At 56.6% G+C, this 19955-nt stretch overlaps 1 protein-coding gene across 1 annotated transcript; it reads left to right on the top strand.

Moving 5' to 3' along the window:
* The first annotated feature begins 11484 nt into the window (after window positions 1-11484).
* Window positions 11485-16889, top strand: LOC128827067 (proline-rich transmembrane protein 1-like). Its single transcript, XM_054010776.1, has 2 exons — window positions 11485-12459; window positions 14486-16889. Exons 1-2 carry the CDS (start codon window positions 12112-12114, stop codon window positions 14645-14647), a joined length of 510 nt encoding a protein of 169 aa, XP_053866751.1. The 5' UTR covers window positions 11485-12111; the 3' UTR covers window positions 14648-16889.
* Window positions 16890-19955: the final 3066 nt, after the last annotated feature.

Below are 19955 nucleotides of genomic sequence, written 5' to 3'. Positions count from 1 at the left end.
GCTGTGCTGTCAGTGCACGGGGAGCCGTGTTTTTTTGCTACGTGTGCGTTACTGAAATATGCTGGGAGGTTGGGAACCCCCCACGACCAGCCTTTCGGGTACTACAATGGAGCAGCCAGACGCGCTGATGGCCCATTGAAGGAATCCACACGCCCAGGGACTATCCCAGGAACCGTAGACAATGGGGACTTCTCCGAGGGAGCAGGCAGACAATGGAGGCTGCTTGACTCACGTCATAGCGAAAGACCTTTGTATAACCAGCCCCCATGTCCCACCCCAGAGCTGGAAGAAACGATAAAGGAGGGAAAGTGACGTCATCACTTGGCTTCACTCCCCCCACAATCATGTCTGGAGGACAAAGACTGAACGGGGGAGGGGGCCGTAGCCTGACGGGGAGTCCCAGCCGGTGTATGGAGGAGCTGTGACCTGCCTGGATTGTCTGTCAGCGCGGGACCCGGCTTGGTTCAAACCCTGTCTAGTTTGTAGAACTCAGTTGCGATTTCACTTTTTATCTCTACCCTTGCTACTTATAATCACTTCAAATCCACATTTCTGACCAGAGCAGGACGGTGCAGCTCTGGGGTCCTAGGCTGAAGAGAGCTGTGGGGAACTGGCTGGAGCCTCTATTGTTGGTTCCTGAGGGGCTGGGAGACCATTCATGGAGCTCGGCTGGGTGTGTCCCTGCCTGGGGATGGCTGTGTAAGGGCAGGACCTGCCAGAGGTTTGTAGCTTGACACAGTGTTACAGAGTGAGAGGGAGCCCAGGTTGCTAAGCCAGAGAGCTCAGCAGTCACCCAGTTCCAGGCTGAAACCCATGACAGGGTTTTTTAGGTGGTCTCGGTGGTCCTGGTTTCCCCCTGTTTCAGGGCAATCCCAGCACTGGGGCAGGGGCCGGGCTCTGGAACGGGCCAAAATGCTCCGCGAGGGCACGGATGAGATGCACAAAAGTGACAGTGATTTCAAGGCTTCGCAGACTCGAGCGCGTCAGTTACCGACCCGCCGCAAGTGTGTCTGACTAGCTCGACTGAGGGTCTGGCATTCCTGTAGGGCCGGCTTTAGGCCGATTCCACTGATTACCCTGAATCGGGCCCCGCACCCAAGCCCCGGTACGGTGTACTGGCAAGAGCCGGTACGGCGTACCGAGTGGCCCGGCTTCCCCAGGAAGCAATTTAAAGGGCCTGGGGCTCCCAGCAGGGGCTGGAGCCCCAGGCCCTTTAAATTGCCACCAGAGCCCCACTGCTGGAGCCCTGGGGTAGGGCTGTGGGGGCTATTTAAAAAGACCAGGGCTCCCCTTGCTTCTACCGCCCCGGCCCTTTAAATAGACGCTGGAGCCCCACCGCTTCCCCAGGGTTCCTGCGGCTATTTAAAGGGCCGGGGCAGTAGAAGCAGGGGAACCCCAGGCCCTTTAAACAGCCCCCGAGCCCTGGGCTGCTGCTGCTATCCCGGTGGAGGAAGGAGCAGGAGGGGGCACTTACCATACAGGGTGGGCTGTACCCGCTGTACCCGTATCCCCTGCCCACAGCCAGCCCCTGCTGCACCCCTGCCCGCACCAGCCCCATACCCCCTGCCCTGCCCTGCACAGCCCGCACCAGCCCCTGCCTGCAGCCATCCCCGCACCCCCTGCCCTGTCTCCAGTCAGCCCCTGCCATACCCCCTGCCCGCACCAGCCCTGCACCCCCTGCCCTGCCCGCACCAGTGCTGATCGATTCCAGAGTGAGGTTGGCACAACAGGGCCTTGATCTCAGCTGGGAGAGGGGCTGTCTCTCACTGTGTGTCTGGGCAGCACCCGGCACAATGGGACCCTGATCTCAGCTGGGAGAAGGGCTGTCTCTCGCTGTGTGTCTGGGCAGCACCCGGCACAATGGGACCCTGATCTCAGCTGGGGCAGGGACTGTCTCTCGCTCTGTGTCTGGGCAGCGCCCGGCATAGCAGGACCTGGATCCTTAACCCTCCTAGCACCCAGTGGCGGGGAGTCCCATGGGTTAATGATTTGCTGAGTGGCAAATCTGTTTCTTTCTTTCAGCCTTCAGCATGTTGTGTAAACACCAGCTGCTTTTCTGCCCCAGACTCCAGCTCTCCAAAGCGCTTAGGGAAGGAGGTTTATTGTGATTTTCTTATTTTTCTGCACATTGGCCCCTAGCAGCCTTTAAATCCATTCCTGGAAATTGGGAAGTGCTGTTTGGCTTTAACGTCACACAACCAGCAGATTGGCCATCCCCGCACCATTAGCGCTGACGCCGGGCGGAGTCGCTGGGTGACTGGGGAGGGACAAAGGGCTCAGAGATCAGACACCCCTGGATGTTAGAGACGCCTGAGTACAATGAAGATCCAGCCCAAACCCACAGAGAGAAATGTGGAGCTGGGAGCCAGGACTCTTGGATTCTGTCCCTAGCTCTGAAGGGAGGGGGGACTAGCGGGTTGGAGGAGGGGGGCTGGGAGCCAGGACTCCTGAGTTTTATCAGTGTGCACAGCACCCCTAGTGGGCAAGACCAGGAACACTCCCATTCACCCTTCCAGACCCTGCTGTTATAGGTCTTGGTTTACTTTCTTCTACAAAGTCTCTGGTTGCTTCATGTCTTGTTTTGCTTCCTCTCAGCCGGCTGTATAGTCTGCAATGCCTTCATAATTTGCTCCATCTTGGCACCACAGGAGTCTCAGCTCACAATTTTCTTTCCTTGGAAAGTGGATCCCCTGCTCAAATCAACTTTACCCCTTTTTGACCCGACTGGTTCACCACTATTCAGGGTCTAGAAGATCCTGTCCATGCACAAGGGCCTGTTTCCCTGAATACAGCAGGAATCAAAGAGCTGGAGAAAATTTCTTTGTTTGCAATCCCAAGCCCCCTTCCAGCCAGCACTGTGCCCAATAGCACTCTCTCTCTCGCTTGCTCGCTCTCAGTCTCTCTCGCTCTCTCTGTTGGCCTTTCTGAGGGCCGCATTCCCAGTGCTTGTTCTGGACGCCTCCTTGGCTTTCTGCCACTTCTCTCCACAGACACACCCCTTCCAACAGACAATACCCAGAGAAACTCCTCTGCCCAGGTGTGCCCTTGTTCTGAGTGGAGGCTGCAATTGTTTAATCTGCCTGGTTCTATCATCATCATCATCATCATCATCATGTTCCTATTACGCCTCTAGTGTTTAGTGCAGTGACAAAGCTTCTCCACTCCTGTCTCTTTCTGGCAAGTCTTTCAATGGTTCCCCAGCTGTGCCCCAGGTTTTTCAGCTCGGCTTCCACAGCTCTTCGCCATGTTGTTTTCGGGCGGCCTCATTTTCGCTTGCCTCCAGGTGTCCATCTTATTGCTACTCTGGTGATGGAATCAGTTGCCATCCGAAGCACATGGCCAATCCATCTCCAATGCCTCCTGGCAATGATGGTGCTCAGATCCTCTTGGCTGCACTGTGTGAATAGGTCTTGGTTTGAGATTGTTTGGGGCCAAAAGATACGGAGGATTTTTCTGAGGCAGGTTGTATGGAATGAAGATAGTTTGGCCATGTCAGACTTTCTCATTCCCCAGCATTCTGCACTGTAAAGTAATGTTGAAAGTACACAGCTCTGAGAAATCTTGAGTTTGGGTTTGGTGTTCTATGTTGATTTCCAGACGGGATTTAAGCTCCTGAAGGTGTTCCTGGCTTTACTGATTCTGTTCCAGATGTCCTGGCTTGTTCCACCGTCCTGGCTGATGGTGCTGCCCAAGAATGTGAATGTTTCTACATTGGTGAGAACAGTTTTGTTCAACATTTTTATTAATGATCGGGATGATGGGATGGGTTGCACCCTCAGCAAGTTCGCAGATGACACTAAGCTATGGGGAGAGGTAGATATGCTGGAGGGAAGGGATAGGGTCCAAAGTGACCTAGACAAATTGGAGGATTGGGCCAAAAGAAATCTGATGAGGTTCAACAAGGACAAGTGCAGAGTCCTGCACTTAGGACGGAAGAATCCCATGCACTGTTACAGACTGGGGACCGACTGGCTAAGCGGCAGTTCTGCAGAAAAGGACCTGGGGATTACAGTGGACGAGAAGCTGGATATGAGTCAGCAGTGTGATCTCATTGCCAAGAAGGACAATGGCATATTGGGCTGTATTAGTAGGAGCATTGCCAACAGATTGAGGGAAGTGATTATTCTCCTTTATTCGGCACTGGTGAGGCCACACCTGGAGTATTGTGTCCAGTTTTGGTCCCCCACTACAGAAGGGATGTGGACAAATTGGAGAAGTCCAGCGGAGGGCAATGAAAATGATTAGGGGGCTGGGGCACATGACTTACGAGGAGAGGCTGAGGGAACTGGGCTTATTTAGTCTGCAGAAGAGAAGAGTGAGGGGGGATTTGATAGCAGCCTTCAACTACCTGAAGGGGGGGTCCAAAGGGGATGGAGGTCGGCTGTTCTCAGTGGTGGCAGATGACAGAACAAGGAGCAATGGTCTCAAGTTGCAGTGGGGGAGGTTTAGGTTGGATATTAGGAAGAACTTTTTCACTAGGAGGGTGGTGAAGCACTGGAATGCGTTACCTAGGGAGGTGGTGGAATTTCCATCCTTAGAGGTTTTTAAGGTCAGGCTTGACAAAGCCCTGGCTGGGATGATTTAGTTGGGGTTGGTCCTGCTTTGAGCAGGGGGTTGGACCTCCTGAGGTCCCTTCCAACCCTGATATTCTATGATTCTATGTCAGACTTTCTCATTCCTCAGCATTCTGCACTGTAAAGTAATGTTGAAAGTACACAGCTCTGAGAAATCTTGAGTTTAGGTTTGGTGTTGTATGTTGATGATTTCCAGACTGTATTTTAGCTCCTGAAGGTGTTCCTGGCTTTACTGTTCCGGATGTCCTGGCTTGTTCCACCGTCCTGGACTGATGGTGCTGCCCAAGAATGTGAATGTTTCCACATCAGTGAAAACATGATCCTCTATCCGTACTGGTGACGCTGAGGCAATATTAAAGGATATCTGTCATACACTTGGTTCTATAGAGGAGTTTAATTGTTCCTTAAGTGTAGCAATAATAAAAGGCGTCTCTCTCAGCCACCAGGTTCAGGCCAAGTTTAAACCAACCCAGAGGCATAGGTCTGGGGGAGGGATATCAGGGAGGGACATTGGCAGTGGGGAAGGTGGCAGTGTGGGAAGGCCAGGGCAGGGGCAGCGTCTTTGTTTGATCTGTTTATTCTGCAGCAGTTCATCCACTTCCTGATAGCAACAAACAAGCAGTGACAAGCCCCAAATCTTCCCGTACTAACCCCTTGTCCCCCAGTCCAGCATCAGGGTGCCTGGGTTCTATCCTCACCTCTGGGAGGGGAGTAGGGTCTAGTGGGTTCGGCCTGGGAGTCTGGACTCCTGGGTTCTAGCCCCAGGACTGGAAGGGGAGTGGAGTTTAATAGTTGGCGGGGGGAGGGGCAGGGAGTCAGGACTACTGGGTTCTAGCCCCAGGACTGGGAGGGGAGGGGAGTGGAGTTTAGTGGGGGAGGGAAGGGGGCAGGGAGCCAGGACTCCTGGATTCTAGCTCTTGGCCACTCCAGGGATGTTGGTCTGTGAGACAACATCCAGGCCTGAAATAGCTGGGGCACTAGAATGTACCCCCCTCGCCCCCCGCCAGTAGTGGGACCAGGGGGGAGGGGAGCTCAGGAGGCCTACGCCATGCCAGCTGACTCCCCACCTGGCTACGTCTCCTCCTGTCTCCAGGCACCCACGGTCACAGACTTCTGCACGCCTGTGTTGCCAGGCAAAGGTGCAGTGCGACATTCACCCCACCTCCCTCCTCGGGTTTCACCAGCCCTGGGGAGTGGCGGGGCAGAGGGGGAAGAGAGAGAAAAGTAGGCAATGCAGCCACTTCTTGGGTGGGGCAGCTGGGGAACAGCCGCAGAACGACGCTGCATGGGGACGGCTCGTCTGGTGCGGAGATGCAGCCACCTCTGGGGCGGGGCAGCTGGGGAACAGCCACACATAACGCCACATGGCAACAGCTCACCCAGCACTGAGACGCAGCCACCTCTGGGAGCAGCTGGAGAATGGCCTCAAGGGGACAGCTCACCTAGACCTTTCAGGGGATAGTTACTGGAGTCAGTGGTATCCAGATACAGAGGGAGCCACCCTGAGCAAACCGGAACATTTCTTATTTACCTTCAACAAGGAAGTAGGTAAACCAGTCCAAACCATCACTGACTCTCCTCTGGCAGTCAGGGCTGGCCCCGATGTCCCAGGGCGGCGCTAGGGGCGCTGTGCTGGAGGGAGCGGGGCAGGGGAGACTCATAAGAATTGGGCAGTGGAGTTCACTGAGGCCAAGCAGGAAAAATATCCCCCCAAAGGGGTTGTTTTCGCAGAGGTGGTAAAAATAGGCCGGGGAGAACAGCCCAGGTGCTTCAGTCTTATTACATTGAAATGGAAAAGAGGAGGCGAAAGGGTCATGTGACTACAGCACAGCAATGGGAATCAGGACACCTGGGTTCTATCCCCAGCTCAGGGAGGGGAGTGGGCGATAGTGGTTAGAGCAGGGGGGTGCTGGGAGCCAGGATGCCTGGGTTCTCTCCCCAGCTCGGGGAGGGGAGTGGAGTCTAGTGGTTAGAGTGGGGAGCGGGGAGCCAGGACTCAGGGGTTCTGTCCCTGGCTGGGGGAAGGGAGTGGGGTCTAGTGATTAGAGCCGGGGGGCTGGGAGCCAGGACTCCTGGGTTCTATCCCTGGCTGGGGGAGGGGAGTCTAGTGGTTAGAGTGGGGGGGCTGGGAGCCAGGACTCCTGGGTTCTGTCCCTGGCTGGGGGAGGGGAGTCTAGTGGTTAGAGCGGGGGGGCTGGGAGCCAGGTCTCCTGGATTCTATCCCCACTTTGGTAGCACGTTTGTTTATACACATATGATTATATAAAACCAAGAGCCACATCCCACGTGACGCTGCGGCTCCCTCCCCGTTGCCTGTGACCTGAGCGCACCAAGAAATGAGAACAATTTCACCCGAGGGGTTGGAATTCCTCACCTGGCCCAGCACTTCCTGCTGGCTATAGATAGCTCGGAGCCTGAGGCCCATCTAGCCTGGCGTCCCACCTGCACCCCCATCATTGACAGAGAGCCACGGTCCCATCTAGCCCAGTTCCCACCCTGTCCCTACAGCCCCGGATCTGACCCATGGGCCCATCTAGCCCGGTATCCTGCCTCCTCCTTGTCACCTCAGATCAGACCCATTGGCCCATCTAGCCCGGTATCCCGCCTCCTCCTTGTCACCTCAGATCAGACCCATGGGCCCATCTAGCCCGGTATCCCGCCTCCTCCTTGTCACCTCAGATCAGACCCATGGGCCCATCTAGCCCGGTATCCTGCCTCCTCCTTGTCACCTCAGATCAGACCCATGGGCCCATCTAGCCCGGTATCCCGCCTCCTCCTTGTCACCTCAGTTCAGACCCATGGGCCCATCTAGCCCAGTATCCCGCCTCCTCCTTGTCACCTCAGATCAGACCCATTGGCCCATCTAGCCCGGTACCCTGCCCCCTCCTTGTCACCTCAGATAAGACCCATGGGCCCATCTAGCCCAGTATCCAGCTGAGTATAAATTATAAAAGCCGTGATCTTGGAAATATAACATTTGTTTTTATGATGTGCTATTACACACTATTTATTATTCATTATTATTTATCATTACAGTATTTTATTACATTATGAAAACGGCAACACTCTTCCAAAATCTCACTTTCGCAGCTTGTATCACATTGAATAATCCTGTTTTAAGACAAGGCTCCTATGTTTCATCAAGGAGTATCAGATGTGAAACAGCATGAAGGTATTTAAGAAGCCAACTTAAAGAGTTCCTCCTATACAAGCATTCAGGTCTTGAGCAGTCCAGGCAAACAACGCACATTACAACAAAGCTTAAACTTGTTCTTCATCATAATTTTAAAAACAATACTAGCTGCCTATTTAATTTTAAAAACAGCAAAAAATATCCACCTCCCTTTCCATTTCTTATAAGGAGTCTTGAAGTTTAATTCTCCTTAGTGTGATAGATAAGCTTGCTTTGATCTGCTTAGCTCTTGGACGTCCAGGGGCTCCGGACTGCTGGCCCCCTATTGTCCGGGGACCCTAGGGACAGCTCTGTCCGCCATTAGGGAATTTTTCCCCGAGAACCCCCTGTAACATTTCACGAACCCCCAGGGGTTCACGAACCCCAGTTTGGGAACCACTGCTCTAGGCTGAGGCACAAGAACCAAGTCCACAACTGCAGAGAATTACAGAGATAACAGGTTTATTACACTCAAGTGTGGTGCCCCCCTGCTAGTCAGGAGAGGACCCAGAATGCAGGTTACGCAGAGATTATATACTGTTTAGCAAAGCGTGCTGTCCTCGTGCATCGTAAGTCATAGCTAATAAACAAACTTTTCCCTTATCTACCCCCATCCCCTTTAGGCGTGCTGCCCGTGCTGTCTAATGCTGCAGCTGATTAGGTATGCGGCTAGCTTGTTTCTCAACTGCTGCCCTTATCTTCTTGTGTCCAAATGCCTCCCCTTCTCCCTCCTAGTACATGGAATGCTGGCTTCTAGCTAATAGTGGGCCTGAAACACAAAATGAAGTTACATTTGCTGTTTTCCCTTAACACTGCCAATACAACTCCCCAGGGCTGGACACGGACTCTCCCAGCACACGCCCTTGCCACGTCTGAGCTGGGCGTGGAGCTGTGACCGGGATGGCCCACAGTGAGAATGACGCACTCAGGGCAGACAATCCCCAGAGCTGGTGGTTTTCTCTAGAATCGGCTGCAGCAAAAAGAGGCTTTGCAGCACCAGACTGGTTAAGCAGAAGCCAGACGCCGTCCCCTTTAGGCATCCCAGCCCTTGACTCCCACCCAGACAAATAGGTCTAATATAGTGAGAGGTTACTGAAAACCCAATTCACCCACTGTGAGGCTCGTTCCAATCCCAAAGGATGAGACACTTCCCCCCAGGTTAGGGTGACCAGATGTCCCATTTTTATAGGGACAGTCCCATTTTTGGGGACTTTTTCTTATATAGGCGCCTATTACCCCCCACCCCCCGTCCCGTTTTTTCACAGTTACAATCTGGTCACCCTACCCCAGGTCAATATCAGCTCAGATCTTAGCGTGCTGTCAGCCAATCCTTAGTAAACCAACTATAAAAGGAGAGAGAGTAATAAATGGGTAATAAATCCTATACAGACAAGTGATTGCAAAGTCCTTAGATAAGGTTTGACGGGACAGACGGCTTGACAAAGACTCTCTGGTAACTTCCAAAGGGTTGGAAGGTCCTCAGTCCAGAGTTCAAGGTGCTCCTGTTAATGGGAGGGCTAGCTCAGTGGTTTGAGCATTAGCCTCCTAAACCCAGGGTTGTGAGTTCAATCCTTGAGGGGGCCACTTGGGGATCTGGGACAAAATCAGTACCTGGTCCTGCTAGTGAAGGCAGGGGGCTGGACTCAATGACCAGTCAAGGTTCCTTCCAGTTCTAGGAGATGGGATATCTCCAGTAATTATAATTGTAAATCCACAGTCCAGAGAATTGGGTCAGGAAAGAGGCAAAATGGAGGCGTGTTGCAACTGCAATTTATATCCTCTCTGCTGTGGGCATGGAAATGGACTGTCCCAAAGAAAGCCCCCAGCCCTGCTGCATGGAAAATCACTGGCCCAAGATGGATCCCAGAGTCATGGGAACTACCACATGCCCTTAGGTAATTTACTGAACCACAGGGGGTGAAAATCAGTGCCAAAAACTAGTGATGATTTTTCTGGGTAAATCTCGGGGTTTATTTTGGTGGACGAGGGGAAAAGTGCTCAGTGACTTAACACTTTGATGAACGGAATTCAGTGTGGTTTGCTGCAGAACTAACATCGAACTCCAAACACAAGGCCACCTCGGCGGTTAAGAGACCAATGTATCGCTAATCCCCACATAAAGCTTTTCATTTGAATAAGCCGTTTATTGTTGCTGACTTAGAACGATTAAGCCTAAAAATATTAATGTTTAATAATTGGGCCTCACCGTTTGCAGCGGATACACTCAACTTCATCCTTTTCTCCTTATTTTTTTTTTTAACTTTTGAATGCGTCCTCGTGTTCTGAGACAGATTTTCATTTTCTTCCCCCATTTCAGTGCGTCAGATCTTTAAACCGTTCTCGGCGAGCAGCTTGAAATGTGTCCGTGGTGGGCGGGAGAGTCATCGGGACGTTCAGAGGCACACACTTCAGAGCTTCGTGCGGGCCTGTTTGGTTATTGTGTGGTTATCTTCCAGACTAATACATAGCCTTACTTTAAGAGGCAGCTTTGCATATACACACAGACTAATGTATTATCCTAATCCATATATCTCATGCCATACAGTGTATTTTCCTAATAAAACAAGTTATTTTTTATATATTTGAATGATACAAAAGTAGGGTGAAAATCAGAAACAAAGGGTGATTGCATCACAGTGATAATATCAATGAGATAAATGGTCTTTAATCCTACAACTGCACATGAAGGGTGTCTAGTGATTGGGAGGGCAGGGAGTCAGGACTCCTGGGTTCTCTCCCCTGTTATGGGAGGGGAGTGGGGTCAAATGGTTAGAGTCAGGGTAGCTGGGAGCCAGGACGCCTGGGTTCTAGCCCTAGCTCTGGGAGGGGAGTGGGGGCTAGTGGTTAGAGATGGAAAGTGCAGAGTCCTGCACTTAGGACGGAAGAATCCCATGCATTGTTACAGACTAGAGACCGAGTGGCTAAGCAGCAGTTCTGCAAAAAAGGACCTGGGGTTACAGTGGATGAGAAGCTGGATATGAGTCAGCAGTGTGCTCTTGTTGCCAAGAAGGCTAACGGCATTTTGGGCTGTATAATTAGGAGCATTGCCAGCAGATCAAGGGACGTGATCATTCCCTCTATTCGACATTGGTGAGGCCTCATCTGGAGTACTGTGTCCAGTTTTGGGCCCCACACTACAAGAAGGATGTGGAAAAATTGGAAAGAGTCCAGCGGAGGGCAACAAAAATGATTAGGGGGCTGGAGCACATGATTTATGAGGAGAGGCTGAGGGAACTGGGATTTGTTTAGTCTGCAGAAGAGGAGAATGAGGGGGGATTTGATAGCTGCTTTCCACTACCTGAAAGGGGGTTCCAAAGAGAATGGATCTAGACTGTTCTCAGTGGTGGCAGATGACAGAACAAGGAGCAATGGTCTCAAGTTGCAGTGGGGGAGGTTTAGGTTGGATATTAGGAAACCCTATTTCACCAGGAGGGTGGTGAAGCACTGGAATGCGTTACCTAGGGAGGTGGTGAAATCTCCTTCCTTAGAGGTTTTTAAGGTCAGGCTTGACAAAGCCCTGGCTGGGATGATTTAGTTGGGATTGGATTCTGCTTTGAGCAGGGGGTTGGACTAGATACCTCCTGAGGTCTCTTCCAACCCTGATATTCTATGACTCTATGACTCTATGAAAACCCAGCCCTGGAGCAAACTCTCCCTTCCTGGCAGCCCAGATGGGAGTGTCATGCTGACTTTTAACGGGCCACTAGGCAGGGACATGAGGGGTAGGTGGGGCAGGAAACGGGCGATTTATTGCGGGATTCTTTCTCAGGGCTCACATTTGCTCTCTTGGGTGTGGCTGCACCTGGCTAGGTTGGTTCTTGTCCTATTCCTCTTTGCAGGCTGGGGGCGGGCCTGGGGGCCGTCTCTGTCTGGTGGATAAAGGGCACTGGATCTGCGAGGAAGAAGAGACCGGGAAAGGCAGAGCGGAGGAGCGGAGGATCCTGGAGCGTCTGTTTCTCAGGGGAGGAAGTCGGCGAAAGGCGGAAAGGAGGGAGAGATCCGGGGGGCTCTGATTCGCAGCGAGGAAGAGGGAGGGTGAAAGGCAGAAGGAAAAGAGTGACTGTTGTGGGTTTGCTCAGCCGAGCAGAGGAAGGACGTGACGGGCAGAGGGGAGAAGAGCAAACATCCTGAATTTGCCCAGCGGACCCCAGGGCCCTGAGGCAGCAGGGCGGGGAAAGGGGAGCGGGAAAGGCGGCTCAGAGGGGAGAACGCCCCAACTCGGCTCAGGAAATACAGCAAGCAGGTGCCAGAGGAGCGGGAGAACGGCCCGGAGGAGGAGAGGGCAGGCCTGGAAATTAGAGGGCTCGGAGACACGCCCCGAGGGAGCGGCAGACCGGGAAAGGCGCCCAGGAGGAGTGCAGCACCATGAGCTACCCAGGCTATGATAAAGGCCCCCAGCCCTCTGCCCCTGCTCAGCCCCCCCCATACTCCAACATGCCACCTTATGGGGCCCCTCCCCCGCTACTGCCCTCCGGCGGGCAATTCCCCACCGCAAGCTACGGGGCAGCCCCCGGAATGCCCCCCAATCCACAGAGCTATTACCCCCCATACAACGAGGACCCCAACCGGGGCCAGATGGGCTATGCCCCACAGCAGGTCATCCTGGTCTCCCCGCCTCCTACCAATGAGGCTGACTACCTGGGCTACTCCATCTTCACCCTTCTCTGCTGCTGCCTGCCCCTGGGCATCGTGGCGCTGGTGTATTCCATCCAGGTGAGTCCCTAGGGGGCGCTCTCCCTTGGCCCCACTGACCCAGCACGGCCGCTAGGGGGCGCTATGCTGCAGAGAGCGGGGTGGGGATACTCTCTCCTGGCAGTCAGGGCTGGTCACAGTGCCCCAGGGCGGCACTAGGGGGCGCTGTGCTGCAGGAGGCGGGATGGGGACTCTCCCCTGGCAGTCAGGGCTGGTCCTGGTGCCCCAGGGCGACGCTAGGGGGCGCTGTGCTGCAGGGAACCGGGTGGGAGGTGCTCTTCCCAGGCAGTCAGTGCTGATCGCATTGCACCACTTGGGGGCGCTGTGCTGCAGGAGGCGGGATGGGGACTCTCCCCTGGCAGTCAGGGCTGGTCCTGGTGCCCCAGGGCGACGCTAGGGGGCGCTGTGCTGCAGGGAACCGGGTGGGGGGTGCTCTTCCCAGGCAGTCAGTGCTGATCGCATTGCACCACTTGGGGGCGCTGTGCTGCAGGAGGCGGGATGGGGACTCTCCCCTGGCAGTCAGGGCTGGTCCTGGTGCCCCAGGGCGACGCTAGGGGGCGCTGTGCTGCAGGGAACCGGGTGGGAGGTGCTCTTCCCAGGCAGTCAGTGCTGATCGCATTGCACCACTTGGGGGCGCTGTGCTGCAGGGCATAGTGGGCTCTGTCTTGTGGTAATGAGTTCCACAGTCCACACCCATCCCACACCTTGCTCTTCTGGGGTCCTGTCACTGGAGCAGGCGACACCATTCCTCGGGGATTGCTAGGAGGACAACGAAACTCCCTACTGAGTGGGGAGCCAGTGTAAGGTTGGGAGGGTCTGGAGGTGGGGGCCCAGATGGCTGGTGACGTGGGCTGCTCCGCTCTGTGCCACCCGGGCCATTCCTTGTCCCTTTGGTTTCAGGGTAGTAATAGCCTGGATCGGCGCAGCCAGATACGTGTGCGGCCTGGAGCCAGGGTCTAAGGGGAGAGCAGGTGCTGGCATCTGATTCCCTAGGCTTGATTCTAGCCAGCCACAGAAAGGATCCGTTGGGACTCCGGAGCTGGGGACTGTTTAGAGCAGGGGCGGGCAAACTTTTTGGCCTGAGGGCCGCATCGGGTTTCGTAAATTGTATGGCGGGCCAGTTAGGGGAGAGGGTCGAGGCCCAGCCCCCACCTCCTATCTGCCCCCGCCCCCAGGACTCCTGCCCCATTCAACCCCCGTTCCCTGACGGCCCCTCTGGGACCCCTGCCCCATCCACACCCCCCCGCTCCCTGTCCCCTGACTGCCCCCAGAACCCTTGCCCCTGACTGCCCCCCGCTGCCCTATCCAACCCCTGCTCCTTCCTGACTGCTCCCCAGGACCCCTGTCCCCATTCAACCTCCTGTTTCCCCCCTGACCCCTATCCACCCCCCCACACCCCCTGACCACCACCCTGGACTCCCCTGCCCTCTATCCAACCCCCCTGCTCCCTGCCCCCTTACCGCACTGCCTGGAGCACCGGTGGCTGGCGGCGCTACAGCCGCACCACCCGCCTGAAGCCAGGCCACGCCACCACCACCACCACCACCACGCAGCTCAGAGACCGGGTCAGCATTGCGCCGGGCTCTGCACCTGTTGCCCCAGGAGCTCACAGCCCCGCCGTCCAGAGCATTGCGCCGGCAGCGGAGCGAGGGAGCTGAGGCCGGAGGGGGAGGGGGAACAGTGGGCGGAGGGGCTGGGGGCTAGCCTCCCGGGCCAGGAGCTGGGGGGCCGGGCAGGACGGTCCCGCGGGCCGAATGTGGCCCTCGGGCTGTAGTTTGCCCACCCCTGGTTTAGAGGCATTGGGGAACAGCCACATGGAGATAATAAGAGGGGGTGTGGTAGAGGTGCTATTCATGGCTGTTACTCAGCAGCCCCACCCCAGAGGTGGCTGCATCTCAGCGCTGGGTGAACCATCCCTGTACAGTGTTATGTGTGGCTGTGCCCGGATGCCCCACCCCAGAGGTGGCTGCATCTCAGCACCGGGTGAACCGTACCCATGCAGCGTTGCTGTGTGGTTAATTGTTCCCGTCTCTCTGTCTCTCCACAGACTCGGGATGCCAACCGCTCTGGCAACACTGCCCAGGCGCAGCGGAGTTCCCGGATGGCCCGGATTTTCAACAACACGGCCCTGGGGGTGGGGATTGTGGTGCTGATCGTGTGGGTCGCCGTCGTGATTACCATCAGCCTCTCAGCCTCTAGATACCACTGATCCTTCCGCCCTGCCCCCAGCCCCCAACCCCCAGCTCTGGGCCGGTTTTCAACACCTCCCTGCATCCACACACACAGACCCGCATGCACCACAACACAACCATCTCCTCAGCCCACCCACACACTCACTAAACAGCCAGTCTGCGCCCCCCACACCCTCCCAATACAACATCCCCGCCCCCCTTCCCAGCCCCCCAGCCCACATCATGGGACCCAGGGAGAATGAGCCTCCTCTGCCAGCCATCAGGACTCACACACCCCAGGCCCCCCAAATAGGCCAAGTACCACCCCCCTCCCCACCAGGGCACATGGTCCTATGAGGGCGCAAAGGACTCTGGGAGACACTGGACTGGACGGGACTTCAGACGGGGTCTGAGATGATTCAGACACTGCAAGGGGGGCTGAGAGGAGTGTGGTCCCAAATGTCCTGCTGCCCTCCCCCCAAATTTGGCCTTACCCTCTGGCTCCCCCACCACCACCATCACCATTCATCTGGGGTCCATTTCAGGCCATACCATTGGCTTCTGGGAAAGACGGGACTGGCCAGCCCATTGGCTAAGATTCCCTCATGTCCCCCTTTGTTGTGTTAGAGGGTAAGAGCTCTACTACTCCTGCTGGCTGGTGGAGAGACTCCTTTAATGCCACTTAGAGGATACCAGCTCGACTACCGCTGCTGGCTAGTGGAGCGACTCCTTTAGTGACACCTAGAGGATACCACTGCTGGCTAGTGGAGCAATTCCTTTAGTGCCATCTGGAAGATAGTCTACAACCGCTGCTGGTGAATGGCTGAAGGAGCTGTGAGCAGGGCCCATCCTGGCCTGACCAGCAAGAGCACTCCCTGCTGGGTAACCCCGGAAGTTTGGTCCCTGATCAGCATCCTAGTCACCCTGCGTTCTAACATCCTGTCTAAGGAGATGGCAGCGAAATCCAGAAAGAGAGCGCGCAGCTGTCCTCACGCCTCCAATGAGTCCCCAGAACGCACCCCCGTCTGCCTCGAGAAACCAGCTGCTGGCGCCCGGCTGGGAAAGCCGCACCCTGCTTTGAGGATTGGTCCTGCTTTGAGCAGGGGGTTGGACTAGATGACGTCCTGAGGCCCCTTCCAACCCTGACATTGGATGATTCTATGATTCCACCGATGAGCAGCAAAAAGCCTCTTGTACGCGTGTGCTGTTTGCCCCGGTGATGGCATGCTCCCAATGCCGCCCGCGCCCCCGGAACGATGGTCCCGGGTTTCTCCAAAACGACGGCCTCTGAGGGCCTCAAAGCGCATGCGGTTGCACCGGTGTTTCACCCACCAGCCTTCGCCTGTCCGTCCAGAGATTGCCCTCGATCAGCTGACAGCACTGAGGCCGGACACACTCGTGACTTTAATGCTCAGCGGAAGCTAGACACATTCAGGCTGGAAATGAGGAGTCCATGTCCAACAAGGAGGGCAACAACTCTGCAAGGGCCGTGGCGGATTCCCCCACTGGCAAGCTGGGGTGGGTTTCTAAAAAATCTGCTCTCGTGCAAACGGGCATCGCTTCAGGGAAGCGTTCAGGCTTTGTCTTGATCACCGGGCCCCTTTCTGAGCCTGCAATCGACGAAGCTACTGCTGGACAGCGCTGCCGAGAGCTAGGTAGGATTCTTACGTGACTCTTTGGTTAAAGGGGCATCGGACGCTCCAGAGGAATTCGGATGGGTTCAGCGTTATCCCACGTATATTACCTTTGGGTACAGAGTCATGCCTGGAACGGCTTGGCTATGGAGTATTGAATTGAATTGCCGTTCTTGGCTAGATCAGTCGCTTGTCTCCCATCCTCAATCCCACTTGAGAATCATTTGCTTGACTTTAGAAACGAGATCCATTACTTCCATGGACAGCCCAGCTCCTTTGGGGATAAATGAAGGTCTCTATTTCAGGCTCCATGTCGATACCGAATTCCCCCAGCAGAAGGAGTAGAGAGGGAGGAGAAATGTTTGCTGTGTAGTGAGATTGGGATGAGATCTTCAGTTGCGTGGGCTGAGCTCTCCGAAATTGTAGCATCGCCCGTTGAGTTCAGTTTCTGCTGCTCATCTAACCATCTTTCTTTTGCTTTCTGCAAACTCTCGCCTGCTTTCAAAGTTATTTTTGGCTGATAAAACACCGATATGTGCTCATGCTCCAACGTGCTCCAGCATGCTCCAGTGCTGTAAGGATCACAGATCCAAAGAACAGCGAGAAACCAATTAGAGGGAACTGGCTCATTAAATTATTTAACCAATGTGTGTTTGATAACTTACTTGCTCACACTGCACCCTAACCCACTAGACCCCACTCCCCTCCCAGAGCCACAAAAAGAACCGAACGTCTCAGTTCCCAGCCCCCCTGTTCTAACCACTAGGCCCCACTGCCCACCCAGAGCAGGGGAGAGAACCCAGGAGTCCTGACTCCCAGTCCCCTCCCTGCTCTAACGACTAGACCCTCCCAGAGTCAAGCACAGGGACAGAACCCAGGTGTCCTGACTCCCAGCCTCCCTGCTCTAACCACTAGACTCCCCTCCCCTCCCAGCTCATATATGGCAAGGTCTTCTGCTGGGCAATTCAGTGAGCAGCCCTGGTGAATTGTATTGGCTGTGACACACCGTGACAGGTTCCCTGAGGTGCAACCCGGAACTGGGATACCACAGAGCCCTCTGGTTTACCAGTCTGGGCTCCCTCTCACACTGCGATACTGTGACAAGCTGCAAACCCCTCCAGGTCCTGCACTTACACAGCCATCCCCAGGCCGGGCCACACCCAGCTGAGTGACATGAACACTTCTCCTAGCCAGTCATGAACCAACAATAGAGCCAATCCCCCCTGTTCCCCAGGCTAGGACCCCAGGGCTGTACTGTCCTGCTCTGGTCAGAAGCCTGCCAGTGTAAGTATATTACCCAGTCCTCCACTTCTACAAAGGAAAGTGGACGTGCACCAGCTCTTCTTCCGGAGCAGATTCCCCAGGCACTTCGAGCAATGCACCGTTTTAGGTAAAACGTAAAACAGATCTATTAACTACAGACCGATTGTAAGTGATTATAAGCCAGGGCCGGCTCCAGGCTCCAGGCACCAGCGTAACAAGCTGGTGCTTGGGGCGGCACATGGAAAGGGCGGCACGTCCGGCTCTTCGGTGGCAATTCGGCGGCGGGTCCCTCGGTCCCTCTCAGCGGGAAGGCCCTGCCGCCGAATTGCCGCTGAAGAACGAAGCGGCGGCAGATCGTGATCGCGGCTTTTTTTTTGGCTGCTTGGGGCGGCAAAAACCCTGGAGCCGGCCCTGTTATAAGCAGCGAGCGTAGAGACCCCAGTTGGTCACCTACAAAATAAAAGTAAAAGCGCAATCTGAGTCCTATAAACTAGACAGGATTTCACCCTGTTCAAGCCGTGTTTCACCCTGACGGTATTGTTGTTGTTCCTTCATACACGGCCTGGGACTCTCCTTTCCTGCCTGGGGCCACCTGGCCCGGTCGTCTTTGTCCTCCAGACGTGTTTCCAGCTGTTGAGTTGTGGGGGGAGAGAGGCAGGGCCGGCTCCAGCATTTCTGCCGCCCCAAGCAAAAAAAAAAAAAAGCCGTGATCGTGATCGGCAGCGGCAATTGGGAAAAAAAAAAGCCGGGATCGGCGGCGGCAGTTCGGCGGCAGGTCCTTCGCTCCTAGAGGGAGTGAGGGACCTGCCGCCCCCGAATTACCCAATGTCAGGGTTGGAAGGGGCCTCAGGATGTCATCTAGTCCAACCCCCTGCTCAAAGCAGGACCAATCCTCAAAGCAGGGTGCGGCTTTCCCAGCCGGCCGCCCCAAGCACCTGCTTGTTAACCTGGTGCCTGGAGCCGGCCCTGGAGAGAGGCCAAGTGATGATGTCACTTCCCCTCCCTTGTAGGTTCCTACAGCTTGCTGGAAATAGGGTTACCATACGTCCGGATTTTCCCGGACATGTCCGGCTTTTGGGGGCTCAAATCCCCGTCCGGGGGGAAATCCCCAAAAGCCGGGCATGTCCGGGAAAATCAGGAGGGAGGGAGGGCTCGGCCGGGGCCTCTTTGGCCGGGCCGGTGCGGGGCCGGGCCGGGGTCGCGGGGCCGGGCGGGGAGCAGGGGGCGCGGTGCCGGTGGCCGGGCCGCCGGGGGGTGCGCCGGGCCGCGGAGCTGGTCCGGGGTCGCGCCGGGCCGCGGAGCCGGGCCGCTGGGGGGTGCGCCGGGCTGGGCCGCGGGGGTGCGCCGGGCCGCGGAGCCGGTCCAGGGTCGCGCCGGGCCGCGGAGCCGGGCCGCTGGGGGGTGCACCGGGCCGGGCCGCTGGGGGGTGCGCCGGGCCGGGGGGGTGCGCCGAGCCGGGAGCCGCGGGGTGCGCTGAGCCGGGGGGCCGGTCCGGGAGCCGGTCCGGGGTCGCGGGGCCTGGGGGTGCGCCGGGCCGCGGAGCCGCGGGGTGCGCTGAGCCGGGGGGCCGGTCCGGGGCCGCGGGGGTGCGCCGAGCCGCGGGGTGCGCTGAGCCGGGGGGGCGGTCCGGGAGCCGGTCCGGGGTCGCCGGGCTGCGGGGGTGCGCCGAGCCGCGGAGCTGCGGGGGTGCGCCGAGCCGCGGGGGTGCGCTGAGCCTGGGGGCCGGTTCGGGAGCCGGTCCGGGGTTGCGGGGCCGGGGGGTGCGCCGGGCTGCGGGGGTGCGCCGAGCCGCGGAGCCGCGGGGGTGCGCCGAGCCGGGGGGCCGGTTCGGGAGCCGGTCCGGGGTCGCGGGGCCGGGGGGTGCGCCGGGCCGCCAGGGGCCGGCCGGCAGTGCTGGGCGGGCCGGGTGTGGTCGGCCGGAGCCGGCCGGCACCCCAGGGCCCGAGCCGACCCAGGCTGGAGCCGCGGGGGGGCCAGCCTAGGCCGCACCTCCTCCCCCCCCCCTTTACCTGCTTCAGGCTTCCCGCGAATTAAATGTTCGCGGGAAGCAGGGGAGGGGGCGGAGACTTTGGGGAGGGGGCGGAGTTGGGGCGGGGGCATGGGCGGGGCTGGGGGCGGGGCCGGGGTCCCCTGGAGTGTCCTCCATTTGGAGGCACAAAATATGGTAACCCTAGCTGGAAAGATCTTTTGCTATGACGTGAGTCAAACAGTCTCCATTGTCTACTGCTCTCTGGGAAAGCCTTTGTTGTATACAGCTCCTGGGATAGTCCTTAGGAGTGTGGATTCTCTTCTGGCTCCTCCATTGTTGCACCCGAAAGGCTGGTCGTGGGGGGTTCCCAACCTCCCAACATATTTCAGTAACACACGAGGTCACAGCTCCCCATGCACTGACAGCACAGCCAATCCAACGGGGTCTTGATGTTCACCAGATCCAGCCTTTTAACCTGGT

The sequence above is a fragment of the Malaclemys terrapin genome, chromosome 21 (genome assembly GCF_027887155.1).
Source record: "Malaclemys terrapin pileata isolate rMalTer1 chromosome 21, rMalTer1.hap1, whole genome shotgun sequence".
NCBI classification, from domain to species: Eukaryota; Metazoa; Chordata; order Testudines; family Emydidae; genus Malaclemys; species Malaclemys terrapin.
The sequence above is the reverse complement of the archived record's forward strand: the minus strand, read 5'-3'. Positions and strand labels throughout refer to the sequence as shown.